General features: G+C 43.4%; 1 protein-coding gene across 4 annotated transcripts in view; it reads right to left on the reverse strand.

Moving 5' to 3' along the window:
* VCAN (versican) overlaps positions 1-19,149 on the reverse strand; it is a 105,696-nt gene extending 86,547 nt beyond the window's left edge. For 2 of the 4 annotated variants that reach the window (XM_057426399.1, XM_057426398.1), the window contains exons 1-3: positions 18,491-18,532; positions 8,783-8,858; positions 2,425-2,796 (exon numbers count right to left, since the gene is read on the reverse strand). In XM_057426399.1, the coding sequence (XP_057282382.1) occupies positions 2,425-2,796; positions 8,783-8,858; positions 18,491-18,517 (475 nt within the window). In that variant the 5' untranslated portion in view covers positions 18,518-18,532. Of the gene's footprint in view, positions 1-2,424; positions 2,797-8,782; positions 8,859-18,490; positions 18,535-18,739 lie in introns of those variants that run through there. The other 2 variants (XM_057426397.1, XM_057426396.1) reach the window with 2 other exon arrangements.
* Between the last annotated feature and the right edge of the window lie 1,085 nt (positions 19,150-20,234).

The following is a 20,234-nucleotide window of genomic DNA, read 5'->3' on the forward strand; positions in this document are numbered from 1 at the left end:
TACAGAGAAAAAGGTTCTTAGAAACCCTATTTTTCATTCACAATACATTCCATCACTGGTAATATACAGTTATTTAATGCACAATGGGTTCAGTAGAGGTTTTATATTCCTAGCATACCTAAATTAAAGGATAGAAATAGCAATTACAGTACTTTTTTTCTCATTTAGGTTAGCTTATTTATTCTCTTATTTGCAAAGGCTGATTTGAAAAACAAACAGCACAGTTGTCTAAGCTTATCTACTAGGCTTCATTAATGCTGGAATATGCTTTTTGTTTGAAAGTTTCAAGTGAGGGAATGACCATGGAAAGAAATGGAAATACTGACAATATCTAAAACTCAGGTCCTGAATTGCTTTCAAAATACCCCCCAAAAACACCAGCATGACAAAGCCTGTAAAGTTATTATGATAAAAAAGAGCAATTTCACCTACTTCATGAGAATATTGCAGACAAAATTTGGCCTACTTCATTTGGCTGTTTTCAAGAAGTTTATTAAATTAGGCTTAACAAACAGAACAGTGCTGGCACTTAAACAGAAGAATGTTGCTTTCTAAAGCACTAGCAAAATTTCTTATCATACCTAAATGGCCACACACAGGGGAATTTTGCAGAAGCTTTCTATTTTAATAAGGCAATTCTGCTTCACTCCAGAGTTAAGCTGTGTGATCAAACAAGTATTACCTGAGCCAGAGTTGCCACTTTTTCTGCATACTTTCAATTGACTGAAAAGCTAAAGCAACACACCTGTTCAGTCCTCAAGAGAGTGCTATACAAATGCATTTTATGTTTCATTTGTGATAAACAGAAAACTTGCAGACTAGCAAAACTGGTGATAATTCTAGCACTACTTCATGAGTCGTCCTGCAAGCACCTGCTCTACCCTGGAGAGCTGACCAAAGTGCCGTGCTGAACCATGCTGGCCCTCAGCTCTGAGATTACAAAAAGTGTAGGTCCCTCCAACTGTTATGACTTTGGGGTGCAGATTCATAAAGACAGCATAATGGAAATAAATAATATTTGGGACTAATATTTTGAGGGAGAGAGAGCGTAGTGGCGGTGGTGGTAATTTTGTTCTAAAATAGAAGCTGTAATCACAAAAAAACTATAAAGCCTAACTGAAATGAGGGCAGAAGATTTGAGCAGCAGCATTCATATGAAATTCTTATGAGTGTGACACATGGCATTTGATTACTTAATGCAGAAAATGGAGAATGGAGAGCACAAATTACAGTCTAACAATGTTATTTTTCATTTTGGTCAAGATCTGGTCTTTTCCCCTTCTGAAAAGAACAGTTGCAGAAAGAACATGGAGTGTGTGAAAAGTTTTTCAATAAAAAAAAAATCTGATTGTCTTATGTCAGTGTTTTGCAGAAACACTAACTACAGAAGTCAAAGTATTTTCATAAATCATCACATATTTTATTGCAGTAAACATCTGCTGCTCCTGCAGATACATATATATGTGTAGTCAAGGGAGCACTTGAAAAGGAGTAAGGAATGCTAGGTACGCTAGTTACTGAAAAGTAATGTATAAAACAGGATTTCTTTTGCTTTTGCCATTAGGACTAAAGAGTTTATGAAGTTATAGAGACATTAATGGTAACACTAATTTATTGTATTTCCAAATTAAGACTACACCTTCAGAAGCTTTTGTTGAATCAATGCCAAAAGACTGTCCAAGTTAGCTTAAGCACATTGGAAGAACAATGCAGTATGAAACTCACCAAAAAAAGTCTTAGCCAAAGCCATAATTTGCAGCAGCAATTAATGTTTGTTTTGGGATTCAGTCACTTAAGTAAATACTGAACTTTCAAAAAACACCTAAGTGCAAAGGAGTGCAAGACAGAGTCCAAACTAAGGCTCAGGGGAGCTGGTACAGCACAGTGTTGTTCTACGCAGAGAGTAATTTGGGTCCACATTTGGCATTCACACGGCCCAGAGCCTGGGCTAATATGTCCTGCCTTTCAGCACAGTTTGTTAGCTCAGGCTCAGCGCCAAACTGACAAGGCTATAGAGCACCAGGCTCTGAAGCAGTCTCCACACTGTACTTAATGTGCTGTATAAGCACGAGAGAAACACCTACAGCTCAGATGCTCCTTTTGCCACTTACGTGCTTTTGAAAGTCCTGTGTCTTCTGTCTCTTTACATGTACTCTTCACCCCCTGAGAGTTTTGGAGGCTATTTCCTTATGGTTATGGCAAGCAAACTCTTAGCACATGGAAGAACATAAGCAGCCACCTCTGTACTTGTTTTCCTGCAGCTTCTGCTATATGGGTTTCCTCCTATGTATTCAAGGCTTTATTACTTGGACAAAAGAAACTCTTCCTTTGTGCTTGACATTCCTATTTATATGTTTAATTAAGAACTTTTACTTTTTTGACTGGAATAATTTTTTACTATGAATGAGATAGACAAATCCTTACCCTCAACAGCCAGTGATACAATGTCTTGAGTGTCTTCAACTCCATACATAACATCACAGCGATACACTCCAGCATCACTTGCACGCAGCTTAGAGAAAGTCAGTGAAGCATCACCAGTCTCCTCTGAATGGGTTGGAACAGACACTCTGTCTTTGTAGCTTTGACCTATTTTGATGTTGCCATTCTGGGCCACCAGGACTGTGGTTTCTTTTGCGTCTTTTCCACTTTTATCCAGTTCAACCTTTGACCATTTGATTCGAAGATACTCAGCTGCATAGCTGGAAGATATGGTGGGTGTGGTTGAAAAGAGGCATGGCAGGACTGAAGTTCCAGAGAGGGATCCCTTTATCATGGTGTTTTTTTCTGCTTTGACTAGAAAAAGGGGAGAGAGGGGGAGAAAGGAGAGAAAGGAGAAATTGCATTAGTGGAACACCAAAATTGGAAGCAGATAGAGTTATTTAACAATACAAGGCATGCAATAACTGAAATTCATGAACTTTATCTGATTTGCAACAGGACTGATTAGTATAAGGTAAAAAAAGTTTCCGTCAATATCCTCGGCTGCTGATAGAGCCCTTTTGTGTTTGGGCAAATTTAATTCACTGTTCTCTGACTTATTCTCTCCATTTGTTACAGCCACCAAGTTATTGACCTTCTTAGAAAGTGTTTTGATATTTCAGATGACAGATGAACTGTAAGAGTTATGCAGTTTTACTTCTTAGGAGGAAGACCACTCTGAGTTGAATGATGGTGAGTTGTCTCACATATATTTTTGGCCAAAAGCATGCATACAGGGGAGCTACTGATGTTTACACTTTCCTTACCTCACAGTAGCTTGTTCATTTGCTCCTGTCCAAGTAAAAGCTAGCCCATGACTTTGCATACATGATAACCCTTACTCCATTATTCTTTCAAGGGTTAACTCTTTTTATTGCATACATGCTGAAACAAAAGCCTTTCCAGAGAGATCCTCCCACAGAGTCATTCTTTTAAAATTATTTCCTTGTGGCCTCAGGGACTTTCACACATTGCAGAAATAAAGTATTTTGGGATGTTAAGCAAAAAAGGAAGCAAAGTACACAGAAAGTCCCTACTTGGCTCAGACTTGACATGATAGGACCTTTATCATTTTTCATGACATTGCCAGCTGCAAACATCTTACAGTGAAATGTTTCCATCTGACAATATCCTGAGGGGGAAGTTGACTACTGTTCATCCAACCTGCACACAGCAGCTCTCTGAAGAGAGGATTTCTGTTAGATTTATTTTTTTGTGTTACATTATTTCATCACATATAATGGCTTAATGAAAATTAAAAGCTGATGCACAACAGTATCTAACTTACCTCTTTCATTGTCCTGCACTCTAATATTTTTTGAAAGGTGGAACATGTTGAGCCTTAATTTGACATTAGCTAGGCTTAGTAAAGTTTAGGAGTACAGTCATTTCAAGTACTAGCTGCCGACGGAGTGATTCATTAAATACAGGACACCAACACATGAATATTATCTAGCTATTTATCTGTCATCACAAATATAATCTTTCCATAAAGACAAAAAGGTTTGAGAAGAGAGAGAGAAGAAAAAAAAGAAGAGCAGGGAAAAAAGGAAAATTGCTCATTAGGTTGAATCTGTATATAAAGGGAAAGACAAAAGGAGGTCCAATATAAAACTGAAGACTTGAAGGCTTGAAGACAAGCCTGCAGAAGTTAGTAGAGACTAAAGACTAGCTCATAAGCTTTCACTGAATATACTTTTAAGTGAAAAAAAAAAAAACAAAAAACAAAACTATTGACAGGTGGGTGGATTTTTATGTTCATAAGGAAATAAAAACTCAACTCACTGAGATTCAATTGATTGCTAAAAACTAGAAAGAACTGTTTATGTCCTGAAGATGTACAGTATAGAAGCACCACTGCCTTTTATGTCACTTTCAGTTTCTTGAAACTTCACCAAGTTACAGTGGGGTAGAGATAAACAGAATGAACACTCACTCCTATCAGTTGCAATGGAATTAATGCCAAATTGCACAGGTGGGAGATTAAAATCAGTCTCAAAATATTTAGTATTTAGTATGATCACTTGTCATCTTATATATATTACAGGAACTTCTTAAATGAAAAATGACCTAGTTATAATTATCCTGACTGACAGAATTTTAATAAACTTTTGAGAACACTGTTTCTGGTTTTGAGTGATCTGGAATATCAGCACTAACGCTTGAGGAAATTTAAAAATCTGTCTTCACATCAGCAGACTGAAATCCTTGGCAAACATCACATATGATCATGATATGCAAACTAGATCTAGCCTAAACTGGGCTACCTCCCAGAATAGGAGACCATGTAGCTGCACACATGCCCGTCTATGTGCAGAAAGCATTATAAAACACTATATAAAAGAACTTTTTTATTTTGACAAGAGGGGAAAAAGAGGGGAAAAGAAAAAGAAAAGAGGAGAAACTTTTCGCTATTGAAAAAATAATAATATTTTCCACTGAAACATAAAATTATGTGATGATCCTGAACAGCTCCAAAAAGCTTGATTTCTTGCAGCAGTCTGAGTTAGTTAAGCAGAATTTATTGGCCAATACAGAAAGCATCAATATCGTCTATGAATCCATGTTGCCCTTTTGTTCCTTTAGCATTTTCTCAGTGCTTACACCCCACGTCACGTCTCCTTTTCAGCCACTATCAACAGTATGTGGCAGACTATTCCTTAAAAGGGACATGGCAGGCAAAAATATGAACCAAACATTTTGTAACTCTTTTGCAAACTGGAATACAAGCTGAGAAAAGTAGGCATTTGCCAACATTGTTTTATACCATATCTTCATTTCATTATACAGGACCTACAATACTTGTAATATCATGTACCCTTAAACAGAAGGATGGTTTTGAAATTACTCAGCTGGTTGGCACCAGCTCAGTGTGTGAAGAACTTCTTGCTTGAGAACAAAGTCTTTTTTCCCCTAGTATTTTTACATTTTTCTGATGTAAATGTTACAAAACTCTTAAAATGGAAGTTTAAAGAGGAAAAATATCCCAAACAAACTAACAAAAAAAAGCCATGACAGAATACCATAACATGCAGACATCATAGGCATACGTTATGTGTATTTATAGCACATACAGGTCATAAATATGATCAGATAAACTGATGTTTAAACTGGTATATTATTCATATACATTTGAAAAGACATTATCACACTCTATTCTAGAGCATTTTTACTGTCTTTGGGATTAGAGGGCTTTCAAGAAAGCATACTCACTCATGACATGACAAATAGTCACTTAAAACAGGTAATATAAACTCCAGCATTAATCATAATCACAATGTCGAGCTAGCAAGCTAAAATATCTTAACACCAACTGGCTCAAAATGAGTAAATGCCACACTAACAGTAGTTGTAAACCTTGCTCATGAACTTCTGTCACTGATCCTTCACATGAACCAGAGCAAACAGCAAAGGTCTTTCAGAGGGGCACACTCGTGACCCCAGGAGCTTAGACCGTATTTCCTCCCACCTTCCTGACACACATCTTCTGAGAATTAAAAGTCTCAAAGAAACCACACAAATCCATTCTCAATTTACCCTCAAAGGAAAAAATACTTTTGTTGCTACAATCTAATGAGCATGCCATGCAAACATGACAGCTATTTATGAATGGGACCATTCACAAAGATGAGAGTGGAAAAGAGAGGAAAAAAAAAAGTCAGGAATAATGATTAGTGGTTCTAAATTAAGCTTCAGTTTTGTTATGACTTAACACTAAGACTCACTGACTCCAGGATTTACAGTTTAACTGCTGATTTTGACAAAGTTCCCACATGACCCTTGAAAGAAAAATTTTAAACTTTCAGAGCAATTTCACCTGAAAGCTTTTTAAAGGAAATATTGCAATACTCATAATGAAGTGACTGTGACTAAATTTAATTATGTCAAATACACTGTGGGAATGCAAGCATGGGAATTTGTGTTTCATAAAAGATTTCAAGGCTTCAATTTTATACTGAAATTGAGGATTTCAAAGAAAAAAAAAAAGAAACTTAAAATGTGTAACTCTTAGAAGTGCAGACATACATTTTATTTATTTTTTAAACAAAAGCTGTACTTGTCTGTAACCTTCTAACACTAAACCTGAAAAATGTTAATACACAAACTGACATTTGTACAAAACAGAAAGGTATGAGTTGATCCCACAGACTCTATGGGATCAATCCATGAAAAAGTTTTTCATCTTCATCTTCTTCACCATGGCCATACCTTGAACATATTTAAGACTCCGCATAGCAAAAGTATGCTCCTTAACTTCAAAGCTCACAGTGTACTCTAGAAACATAAGGGTCTTCTGAATGTATTCCAAAAGATTCAGGCAAATAAGGACCAGTCAGAACCTGATCTATACTCCTGAGAAGCTTTCACGAGCATGCTCATATGAAACTTACTTTAGGACTAAAGATTCTACACTGGAGACTACAAAAGCCATTTAAGAGGTGATAAATGGTGGAGTAAGTCAGGGGACATATAAAGGTGCCATCCCATTTTCTAGCACTCCAAGGATCCATCCCACTCCACTTCCAGTGATCCAGTCCCTGAATTCTGCCAGAACTAGCATTTGCGCAAGGCATTGAGTCAAAGGTCTGATTCAGTGGAAAAATAACCTTCAAGAAATCCCATATGCTCTTTCAGACAAGTTGCTTACCTGTTTCAGCTAGCCATATACCCACATAATTGCTAGTGTCAGCACAAAGAAAAGCGTGAAAACTAGCACCAGGGGATGGAAAAGGGGCAGGACTATCCCATCTAGTGCTGAAATGCATGTGCTATTAGACAGACCATGAAACTATGCCCTAAGTAAACATGAAGAGACTTTCAATAGGTCCTAAGAGAAACGTTAGGTTTAAATTTCTTGTCAGAATCCTTTGCCTTACTTATTCTAAGGAAGAGGTGATGGTAGGAAACAGTAATGGATGGTGCTCCCAAACTGATGCTGGAAAAAGCAAAGAAAAAAACAACACACTTCTTTTCAGTTGGCTCAACTAAGCACAGCAGTGTTTTAATTCATCTTACAGGATGACCTAGACTTTGTTGGTAACTGTGTTGAAAGGGGGGGGGGCGGGGATGGAAATTAGAGCGTTTGATTTTCCCAAAGGCTAAAGTCAGTTTGAGGAGTTTCTGGGGAAAAAGAAAAAAAAAAAAGAAGAAGGGGACGGGTGAGAAATCAAGAAAAATCTTGCATTGAGGTTTGGGAAAGCTATTTTCCCAATTTTGTGAGCCTCAGCTGCTGTGAGGATCTCTTCTTTACTAAAGGTTTGACTCAAACTTTCAAATAGCCATAGCAACCACACATGAATACATACTTTAGTTTTAGCATGTAACTGTCAAAAGAAGTAGTAAAGACTCTTCCTTTCCACCCAAACAGAAGGCCAGAAGCTGCCTTAACATATCCTTGCTACAGACCTCAGCAGCCAAGGGACCTTCCACCAGGTTAGCTCGTGGCAGACCCCAACACGGGGCTGGCAGCCAGACAGCCTGTTCCAGAGACATGTCCCCAGTTGCTCCTTGACAGATCACAGAGCAAAGCAGAAACTGGGGCAACTGGTTTCACCCTGAACACAGAGAGGATGCAAGTTGTGACCTATAGACCCAAAAGGCTGCTGTGGCATGACATACATGAGCATACACATTGGGATCTGCCTGGGAGGTAGGCAAAAGCTGTATTCCTGTAGCCCAGAAGCTCCCTCATTTCATTCACCACTTGCTAGGTCTCTTCCAGGAACCTGCTCTGCTCCAGTGCTGCTGGCACTGTCCCCTCTGTGGCACCAAGCTGAAGCTCCCATGGAAGGTGTTTGCCCCCACTAAATTTTGCCCTCCCACCACCCCTCACCTCATCTAGTCCAAGGAGATCCTTGGTGAATGATGGAAACCGAAGGCATGAGGCAGCTTGGCCAACAGGTCCCACATTTTGGAAACACAAGTAAAAGGATTAAAATGCATTCTTGAATATTTGGAGAAAGCAATCTGTTTTGCTTTACACAATGTAATCCTATGGCACTTTATTTTTACTTGAATTGTAGCAACAACACTTAAAAACCTTCAGGAGACACCAGACAGTTATGTAAAACCTTGTCAAAAACATGCCCACAGACCAAGAGTTTTCCAAATATATTAGTATGGAAAAGAAGAGAATACAGAAACAAAGTCAGTTACACAGTGCAGCAAAAAAGAGTGGCAGAGGAAAGACCAGAAACTGAATCTCCTGCGTTTTGGCTATTTGCCGCATCCTGGAAAATATCCTACTGATTAGACCACTAAAAGAGATTTGAATAAATGGATCTATGTATAACAGACTTACCTTTAGGTAGCATACATATTATAACTAAAGCAAAGTACATCCGTAAGATAGTTTTTATACTTAACAACATCTTGACCTACAAATAAAGAAGAAAAACATAGTTAATATTGTACTGTGCCCTTACCAAGTGTTGAAACTCAGTACCTCAGTATTTGTCACTGATATTAAAAGCATTCATCTTCTTAAAAAAAGAGTTCATTGGGACAGAGAATAATTCTTAGTATATTGATCTTCTTCAATTTTGGTCACTGTTTATTCCCATAAAGTGGTGGCAATGTATGAGTACAATCTGGTTACTTTTTCCTGATGTGGTGTTACCAGTTTAGATTCAGCCTCTGGGTAGTTATATGTCTATCACACAAATTACCCTGTCATTTGTCAAGAGCTAACAACCTGGTTCATGTCAGAAGGGATTCCCCATGACAAACTTTTCATGAATTTTGATGGGGAGTCAACATCCACAATATGACCTTTCCCACTGCAAGTTGCCAGAAAACTTCATGCTATCAAGATTTCTCCATATAATATTTTACAGTAGAAACTTGTTAGAATGACAATGTGTGCTGTCAAATACAAATTCATAATGTGTTTCAAATTATCTAATCCAGAGTGACACTCAGCCATGTCAGTTCCCTTTGGATTTGCTTCTCACTTCCTTTACAGGCTCCACCTTCTAACAGCTGAAGAGTTCTCCATGTATACCATATGCACATAACAATATCTTGCATGTTCATAACAGTGTATCTTCATTTTTATTCCACTTCTTAGTTACATATGTTGAATCTGTAAATATCCTGAAAATTTCAGTACTCTAACAAAAGCATTGCAAGTCCTATAAATGTCAACTACTGTAAGGGGGTTACAAATAGTCCCTCTTCCACATAGTTACACATATGTATTATCTAGTCAGCATAAAAAATGACTTTCAGCAATAGTCTGTCAAGCACTGCCATTGAAACTTTACCACAAAATCTTGAGTTAACTGATATTGCTGTTAAAATAACCTACTTAATTTCTTTACATGGGCCACTAAACTGAACCAGTATCTTTTTCCCTGTCCAAAAGATTGCAGTTGAACTGCATTAAGGAACAGCAAAACAGACATTTAGTAGATAGATGTCTGTTATAACTATGAAACTGCACATATATATTTTTTAGCATTGTAGTTCTTAAGTACTTACATATAATTCTTTAGGGTTAGAACATTACTAATACTTTCAAAAACCTCAGCAAGCTGTACTGAACCTGATAGCAAGACACACAGAGACACATCTTTAGAAAACTACTGGTGACGTGTTCAACCTCAGGAAAATTTTCTCCCCAGCTTACACTGCAGTCCAAACTTCACATGAATCTGTGTGAATTGGCATTTATCCTGTAATGGCTGAACAGCTCAGAAAAGATGCAAAACATCTCAAACCAAGCCTTTCCAATGAGGCAATCTCTAACATAACAGCATCATGTTAAAAATTCCCACCCTAAAGGGCAGAAAACCCAAGAGCTTTTCATTTGCTATACATGGATAGCCAGAGCTGGCCAGTTGCACTGGGAAACATATGCTGCAACCTATTCCCAGGGCGTGGAGGGAAGAATACAGCTGCTTTCTGTAGAGCAGACTGCACGTTGCCAGACACCCCAGTTCTCCTTCAGCATTCAATAGAGCTGAGTATATAATGTGATATCACTTATTTTGCAATACTAACTTAGTGGAATTTGCACTTATTATGACCAAGTCCCAAACAAGAACGAAGACGTCTTTGACTTCATTCAGTTTGAGCCACATCTGCCTAAAACTTTTTCTGAACACTCTAACACATGCCCTCAACACCAGCCAGCCAGAGTTTTTCTCTCTTTCTACATTTACACAGGCCAAGCTGCCCATGGAGAAAACTAAAGTGTTTATTTTTTAACTGTGAAAATCTATACCATGCCCTGGTATATTATATATGCCTTGAAGAAGGTTGTTACAAGTGAGGAAGTAGCATAAGATAAGAGCTGCAGACATTGAAGTCTTTTTAATGCAAAGGACCGGTTCTGAAATGCAGTCACGTGATTGCTTATACAAATAATCCTCATTATTACACAACATTTTTAAAAAAAGAAAAAGAGAGTTCGTGCTGAGACTACGCATGTGCACAGACTAGAAGGGCCTTCAGGCAGCCCTTGTATCCTGAAACTGGTTTAAGCCTCAAGGACCAAATCCACAGCCAATTAGGTCCTTCAGTAACACAAGCACCCTGAAGAGAGCACAAAAAGAAGACCAACAGCCTACTCCCTTCAAAGGCAGTAAATGCTGGTCCTGCCGGCCAGACAGTGCTCTGCTCTGGCTCCTCTGAAAGCAGGGTGGCTCCAGACCTTCCTTTGAGATACTCTGCCCACATGTGGTTTCCATGCGTCACACACTGGCTACGTCCACAGCTAAACAAAGATCTAGAACAAACTGTTTATAAGTTTAGATTTTCATGTTTACCCATACGCTTGATCTCTCTCCTCCTTCAGAAGCCAAACTTGGCTTTTGGGATTAGAAACAAGGAGTCATAGAAAAAGAAAAAAGGATTACAATTTCCCTGAAAGATGGGCATGCTGCACCTAAACAGGGCTGGCTGGGTATTGAGACCACTGCACTGGCCCTGACCAGGAGTACCTGCATAGTTCGCACATGCCAATTGGAGTCCTATTGCCCTCAGAAGCTCATTGCAATAAAGCCATGACAAGAGGTGATGTAACTGCTTCCACATTTGGCAGAAGACAAACTCTGCTACTGTGAGCAGAACCAGCTGAGAGCTCTAGAATCATAGAATCAACTAGGTTGGAAAAGAGGTTTAAAATCATCAAGTCCAAAGAAGTGGCCTTGAGTGGACTAGAAGTGAGCTTCTGCCTTACACTACATGTCCAGAATACAGGGAACATCTCATATCCCATCCTCTTTGTTCACAGGCACAGAGCTCTGATCCTCCAACATCATGTTGGCGACTGCATTACGAATGCAATTCAAGGGACCCTCACATCTTCAGCTTCGAGTCACTGAGCATAATACTTACAGCCACAATGAAATATGAAAATATAACTACAACTGCAGAAGGGCAATTTCCAAGATATCCTGTGACTGCTGAATTCAACCATGGCCACAGGAGAGAGCATTCATGGTTGTAATGGCTACTTAGCCTTTTACTGAATAGTGCAGGAATTATGCTTGCTGCACCAAGAGCCTGGATAGCTCAAAAAGGAAAAATGGCACACTTTGATCACGGAGCTTAGCATAAGACACCTGTCAAAAATCCCCACCTGACTCTCAGAACGGCATCTCTCAACCTTTCATTTTTCTAAATCTCCTCTACCCCAAGGTGCTTACTCAAGCAATGAAAAATGCTGGGACAAAGGTCTGATTTTCTGCCCTTAGGAAACACGAGCAACAGTTCCCATGCAGTTCTCAAGGCGTGAGAGTTTTTACACCCCAGGTCCTTGGTGAAATCTCACAAACAGTTTCTGAGTGCTATTCCACTACAGCTGCCAGAATTAAATGTGCAACTACCCTTGCCACCACCTCCAAACAACAGTGTGCAGATCACAATGGTGGTACCCTGCTCAGCACCCCAGGTCAGTCTAGCTCCAGAGAGGGGACTCGTTCAGCCTGGAGAAGAGAATGCTTAGGGGTGACCTTTTAACAGTCTTCCAGTATCTAAAAAGATACTGGAGAAGGGCTTTTATACAAGGGGCTGTAGGGACAGAACAAGGGGGAATGGTTTTAACTAAACAGAGAGGAGATTGAGATGAGCTCTTCGGCAGAAGTTCTTCCCTGTGAGGATGGTGAGGCCCTGGCAGAGGTTGCCCAGAGAAGCTGTGGCTGCTCGATCCCTGGCAGTGTTCAAGGTGAGGCTGGATGGGGCTTGGAGCAACCTGGTCTAGTGGAAGGTGTCCCTGCCCGTGGCAGGGGGTTGGAACTGGATGAGCTTTAAGGTCCCTTCCAACCCAAACCAGCTTGTGATTCTATGACTGTGTGAAAACAGAGCTCTGGTACCAGCAATCCCCCTCAAGAGCCGCTGGCAAGGCAGAAGCTGCTGCTCGCAACTAGCATCACAGTGCCCATTCGGTGCTGCTCACATTTGCAGGCAGATGTGACTGCTCCTGCTTCCTCCCCTTTTGCTGGCAGGGGCTGTGGCTGACTGCTTCCTTGTAGCCTCCTGAGAAAAAACCCTGATCTAAAATGGATTTGTATTTCCCATTCCCACCCTCTACAGTTGGCAAAAGCCTCTGCTGGATGCCTGCCATACTGCCCCTAAATCCGTCGTAATTAGCCAAAATCCTTCTAAACGTATCATTTCCCCCCCACACACCCTTTGGTGTCACTACACCTAGAGTAAGAAAAAACCATAATATTATGGACACAGTAAGAAAATCATGCCAACTCAAGACTGCAAGACTTGAGTGAGTGTTTAATTTCCACCTTCTGTTAAAAAAAGTATCTCAATATGACTGAACTTGTGTTTTCTGCTGGCTGGTTTCCAACTAGACTGATCCATTTTACTAGGAGCTACTACAGGCAGACCAATCTACAGGAATTGCACTGCATTTTTATACTGGATGTAACCCTGAGCACAGCATAATTTAATCAAAAAGATGTCAAGTTCTTGACAAACTTCAAATCTTTAAGAACTAGCAGCATAGGTTGCCCCTGTGGGGAGGGAGCAGGACTTCTATTTTTGCAGACACTGCTACCTTCCCTTACCGCACCAAAAACTCACATGAACAATAAGTTCTGATGAAACTCCAGCTCGTGTTTAGTTTACAGTGTAAGCTTGATCTCACACCAATGCTATTTTAACTCAACCAAATGGGAGTACATCGTGTCTCTCTGCTTTAAACTCCAGGTTAAGACAGAATGAATTGTCCTGGTGTGAAATGGATTAAGAACTACCATTCCAAAACTATTCCCAGCTTCTCAGAAGTTGGGACAATGAGAAATTAGCTACTTCTACAGAGGTGACATTGCCTTTGAAAGCTGCAGCTTCTCAAGTCACACTGAGACCGATTTAATACATGTGCTGCAGCTGTACTGTGAAAGCCGGCCCATGTTCCTTAAACACATAAAAAGGATTGAGCCTTGCTGCCTCAATATAGTGAAAGTCAGGCTCACACTGAAGAATTTAAAATAAAAAAATAAAAGGGGGGTGTGAGGAAATCCTAACAGGAAGTGACACTAGAGAAGTTAACCAAGGTTGCTGCTCCTACTAATGAGTAAAGCAGTAAATTACACAGCTCCTCGGTGAAACACTGAGCTAAAGTGACCAATCCCAGACTCAACACACCTCTTGCTACCTTCCGAGCTCTGCCTGAAACCTTCATCACTGCTGCCCTTTCTCAAACATACAGAGTCTGCACTTTCCTTTGCCTTTTATCCTTCAATACATCTGACTGTTAATTGTTGGCATGTACCAACCTCACAGTGAGTGCTGCCTAATTAGCTTTACCAATCTCACCATGTCTCTGCCATGTTATTATTAACTAGCCCTTGGCACTGCCACTTGGTGGAATAAGCCTGTGTCCGGCTCATCGGTGGTGTTTGCTTAGCCTATTATCACTCACAAATGTCCTCCTAAAGCCTCCAAAAAGACTCTAGGGGCACCTTCATCCTCCCTTCCTCAAGCACTGGCAGCCACAGAGAGAACAATTCCAGTGCTTGAGCACCAGTCTCAGCACAGACAGGAAAGCCAACAGGAGAAATGACCAGAGCACAGCATGTTCTGGCACTCCGCACTCTGAAGAAGCTTCTCAGCTGAGAAGCTGCAGCCGGAAGACATCCTTCCGAGGGCTGTCCTAATTTGTGTCAGAAGTGACTCTGGGCCCTCCCGGTGGCCTCACAGAGAAAGGGTGGAAACACTGGTTGTCAGAGGCAGCAGGTGGAGTGAGGTCCCAGAGCAAATTCCAGCAGCACCCAGGCTCTGCCTTCATACCTGCTGCCCAGGACACCCATGGACCTCTGGATGCCCCACCTCTGCCTTGCACTGACATTTTGAAGGGAGCCAGAGGCATGTGTGAGAAGCAGCAAGGAGAAAAAGAAATCATAGATCACAGAATTAATTGGGTTGGAAAAGATCTTTAAGATCATCAAGTCAAACCATATCCCCAGCACTGAAAGTTCAACATTAAACCATGTCACTGAGGGCCTCATCTCCAGACTGTGTGAGCACTTCCAGGGACAATGATTCCATCACTGCCCTGGCCAGCCTGTTCCAATGCCTGAGCACCCTTTTGGAGAAGAAATTGTCCTAACCTCCAGTCTAAACCTCCCCTGGTGCAGCTTGAGGCCGTTTCCTCTTGCCCTGTCACTTGTTCCCTGGGAGAAGAGACCAGCCACCTCCCGGCTCCATCCTCCTGTCAGGCAGCTGCAGAGAGTGATAAGGTCCCCCCTGAGCCTTCTCTTCTCCAGACTAAACCCCCTCAGGTCCCTCAGCTGTTCCTCATCAGACTTGGGCTCCAGGCCCTTCACTATCCCAAGGGACCTGGGATTTCTGTTGTTCCACTCAAGTGAATGAAGTCCCAAGCTCCTTCTTTATGAAAATGTGTAGTACTTTCTGTAGCATAAAAAGAGATGTTTCCCCATTTATTTTCTTCATGAATTTGAGCACCTGCCCTAGACCTGCCCGTGTGCCACAGGCTGTCAGTAAAAACATGATTTAGATCCCTCATTAACTGGTGCACCTGCCTCACCTTTGCTCACATGCAAGTATGGCGGTTGTTTGTACAATACATTTTCTCAATGAAAACTGATGTATTCTAACACAAATAAGCAGCTTAATCCATTCAGCTTCAGCAGAGTGCTCTTTCTTATCAGCACTAGAGCACATTTTCCAGAACTTAAGCTAATGAGCTTGACCTTCCACCAGGCCCCCAAATTGTTTCTGTTTCTATGGGTAAAAGTTTTAGATAAAAGTAACTGAAACGTCCTTTATGAAAGTTTTCATTGATTGCAAGCATGCATTTTAAAAGCTAGGAGTATAATTATTTACCGCTTGAATGGCATAAGAAAAGTAGTCCTCTAGGAGTTTTTTCTCTTGTAATATATTTAAGAGCTTATTGTTTTAAAAATTGAGAATATTTAATATCAGATTTCAGTTATATATTATATTACTTCACATTGGGATGTGAGGGGTGCGTAAGACCCTCAGCGTCTTAAAGCCTAAGGTCCTTGCCGCTACATTTAGTTGTGTTTAACCCAGTCAACATTCAATGTCTTTTAAGTGCAGCATGAATCTACAATAATAAGGAAGAGTAAGATCCCCCACATTCCATACATCCATAACACATTCCCATACACTGACAGCACATTCCTGCCAAAGACTTCAAAGTGCTCCAGTGAAGTTGGCGCCAGTTTAGCAAGGGTTTGAGACTGACAAAGGTGCAAGAAATCCTTCCCATTTTTCATTCTACCAGTGCATAAAATCATAGAATCACACAACCAACCACAGAGCTAAAGACCTTTAAGATCAAGCCCAACCGTTACCCCAGCACTCCCAAGCCCACCACTAAGCCATGTCACTAAGGGCCTCATGTACACAGTGTTTGAACACTTCCAGAGAGGGTGATTCCACCACTGCCCTGGGCAGCCTGTTCCAGTGCCTGACCACCTTTTTGGGGAAGAAATTGTTCCTAATACCCAATCTAAACCTCCCCTGGTGCAGCTTGAGGCCGTTTTCTCTTATCCTGTCACTTGTTCTTGGAGCAGAGATCAGCCACCTTCTGTCTCCACGCTCCTTTCAGGCAGTTGTGGAGAGCGGCAAGGTCCCCTCTGAGCCTTCTCTTCTCCAGACTAATCCCCCCCCCCCGGTTACTCAGCCATTCCATTCCCCATCACACTTGTGCTCCAGGCCCTTCACCAGCTCCGTTGCCCTTCTCTTGACCTGCTCCAGCACCTCAATGTCTCTTGCAGTGAGGTGCCCAGAACTTAACACAGGATTTGAGATGTGGTCTCACCAGTGCCCAGTACAGGGTGGGAAAAGATACAGAGATGCAGCTCATGGTTTCTGCAACTCTGCCTCTCCATTGCTGGGCTCAGCACCAGGACCAGTCTGTCAGTTGGACAAGTGTTTGTTTCCTTGTCCGGCGTCGGCACTTCGAGCTCGGCAAGCAGCGAGTGTCCTGACCCCTCCCCGGCAGCAGAGCCGCCTTCCCCACCGATGTCCCGTCTCACGCTCGGAGCGCTAAGGGAGCCCATCCAGCTGCAGGAAATCCCCCCACCCGTCACCACCACAGCGACTGTCGGCTCCGGCTGCGATCCGGGCAGCGTGAAAAACAGCCCGAAACGCAGCGGTGACGACCATTAACTGAAATATATGATTAATACATTAATTTATTTACGATTATTTTCTTTCCCCTGCCCTTGAAGGAGAGGGAAACCGGAGCCCTCTGGCGGGAAATGAGCGCGTACAGAAAGAAAGACCCTGCAGTTATCCGCCAGGGGGCGCCCCAGTGCCGCTGCCCCCGGGCCCGGCCTGTGCCGCTCCTCGAGAGCGGCTGGGGCCGCGCCCGAGGCGGGACCCCGGTCCCGCCGCCTCCTGCCAGCCTTTTTCACCATCACTCCGCCCGCCTGGGGAACCCTCTCCCGGTGGACCCTGGACGAGCTTGAGCAGCGGCCGTCGGAGACCCCCAGAGGCGAGCCGCTCCCTTCGCCCGCCCTTCACCGCTACCATAGCCAGGGCTCCCCGCCAAGTTTTGCTCACTCCTCTGGGGAAGAAACGGACCTCTTTCAATGAAAAATGAAGAAAAAAAAAAAAAAAAAAGGCAAACCCCACACAACCAAACCCACCCAATACTCTTCCACACGTTTCAACACTCATGCCTGGGAATAAAATGAAAAGAAAAGCCATCGGGGCTTAATCCCGAGTGCTCGGGGGAAAGAGGGGCAGCCGGGGAGAACGTGCCGAGGGGACAATGAGGGCTGGCTCTGGCCACCCCCGCCGCCCCTTTGTGTGGGGCCTGTGCCAGCGGGGACACCCCCCCCACCCCCCATCACACACACACCCTCTTTTCCCGCCGTTCGGACTCCCTCAATTTCCCTCCACGATGCTCTCACTTCGTACAACAAAGGCGAGGTCCCGAGGCAGTGCCCGCGCCCCGAGAAGGGGACTGTGGGTGCACACAAAACCGGGGTGCGTTTCGCTCCACTGACCCGGTGGTTCTTCTCCTCACCCACTGCCCCCCTCCTTCCAGTACCGAAAATGTGGCTCAGAGGACGCCTTTTGCTCTCCCGTCTCGGAGAGATGCTGCCCAAGGACCTCAACCCCGCTCTGCCCTTTGAGCGGCTTTCCAGGAACACCGGGGGAAGGGGAAAAAATAATAAAGATAAAACAGAAAGAGAGTGGGAGGAACACGCAGGAGCGGAGGAAGCTGAGCACACGCTTATTCCAGCGCAGGAAAAGCCAGTGGCCAGAGGAAAAGTCTCATCCTACTGCACGGACGCTTTGTGTATTAAACACCCGCAGCCTTCCCTCTTCCCTCCCTCCAGAGCCCCACCGCACACCAAGGCGCAGCTCTATCTTCCCGGCCGCTCACACGAACCAGAGCCAAAGACTTCTGTCAGGGTTCCCACCCTGAAGTCTTTTATTTCCTAGTTTTCTTTGTTCTCCTCTTTGCACTGGGGGATTTTGGTGGGTCCCCGAGCATCCCTTCTCCTCTCCCTCCTTCCTCCGCCCAGCGTGTCGCTGAACTTACCCCAGGTTGTTTAAATTCACCAATCATCGCTATTCTCTCCCACTTAAGGTTTGCAGTACAACTCTTTGTCCTTACAGGTACCGGCAGTAAAACAACCGGTTTAAATCTTACGCTAGGTGTTTGTCGGTAACCCTATGGAACAAAAAAAAAAAAGGGGGGGGGAGGGGGGAGGAGAGGAAAGGAAAAAAAAAGGAGGAAAAAGAAAAATACACAAAAAACCCCAACGCACACTGAAAGACTTACAGTTACCTTAAAAGGTAGCGTACTGCAGAGACTGCAAAAAATTACAGCGTGGTGGCTAGGGCTAGTCCAGAGATCCCAGCAGCCGCATGAAAGAGTAAATCCTCTCGTTAGTGCTTCAAGAGGACGGTGGTTCCCGGGTCTCCCCTTCTCCCGGCGCTCGGCCTCCCCTCGCTCCCTGCCGGCTAGCACCTGCCTCCGGTCTGCGGAGTCTGGACCGAGCCGTGAGCACAAGGAGCTCGCCTGCAAGTTCAAATGCGAGCCTCAGCCACCCATCATTATTATATCGTTGTACCGTCAGCACTGCAGAAGGAGGGGCGCTGGCTTGGGGAGAGGAGGGTTCACAAGCTCTGCAAGAGCCTCCTTGCAATTTCCAAAGCTCCCGCAGCTTCTGGGCGCCGGAGAGCCCCCAGCGCTGCCCCCGCGGACCCGATCCCCCCCGCCCTCCGGGACTCTCCGAGTATCCCCCAATTTCCCTTCGCTGCCCCTCCTGGAGCCCTCGGAGAGCCCTCGGGGCCCCTCATACCCCAGCCCCGCAGCCCGTACGGCGGGGACGGGTTCCTCTGCTCGCCCGACACCGGCCCTCCGGAGAGGAGCAAGGGTGAGAAAAGCACATTGTTCCCCAATTAAACAGTTAACCGGGAAGAGAATGGGGAGACCTCCCTCCACCCCGGCTCCTGAAGCCGATTGAAATGGGGGAAAGCGACAGGGATCGAAATTCCCCCCCCCCCCTTTTTTTTTTCTTCCCTTTTTTCCCCCAGTCTCAGCGGAGGCTGCAACGAAAGAGTATCTTGGTGCTTGTTCCAAACTTCCCTTGCCTGTGCCAATTCACAGGCAGCCTCACATCGGCAGCCTCCTGAGCCAAGCTCCTCCACCCTAGTTTCATGCATATCCAGCCACTTTTCTTTCTTTTTTTTTTTTTTCCTTTTTCTTTCCCTTATTTTTTTAAGATTACACTCTGCTGTCCAGGCCTCTCGCAGATGAAGTCATAAGCAGAATTCTAAACCACCCTTTTACAAATAACATTTACCAGTTAGTAAAGGGTCTGCTATGCTCTTCACGCAGTTACTTTCCCCAAAGATGTACCTATCCTGGTATGTGGCAGGCATTTAAGGACCCTTCAGGCACAAAATGCTGGCAAGAGCAGTGTTTCTGGCATGCTCTCTCTCAAAGAAGCGTGTGCTACAATCCCCCCTTCTTTAGGAAGGTTTAAATCTGGAGCCAGAAAAGAAAAGCCTGAAGAAATAGGTGTGTCTGCAGCTCTCTGGGCACTCTGATTTTTGGCAGCCTCAGGTACAACAGTCAGGAAGAGGCAGGAGGAGTTTTCCTCCATTGTCTCTCAATGGTACCATTCCATTTTACTCCATCCACAGTGTTATGCTGACAGTGGGTTTGAGACAAGCTCAAAGCCCACATTTCCAAAGACTGCCCTCGGTGCCAAGCTGGAGGAGCAGGAGGTGGAAGCTATGGAAGTCAAGCAAGGGGAAACAGAGACCTAATGGCT

This window comes from Pezoporus wallicus, unplaced genomic scaffold, assembly GCF_028554395.1.
Source record: "Pezoporus wallicus isolate ANWC-B61680 ecotype Strahan unplaced genomic scaffold, APGP_CSIRO_Pwel_v1 contig_4485, whole genome shotgun sequence".
NCBI lineage: Eukaryota > Metazoa > Chordata > Aves > Psittaciformes > Psittacidae > Pezoporus > Pezoporus wallicus.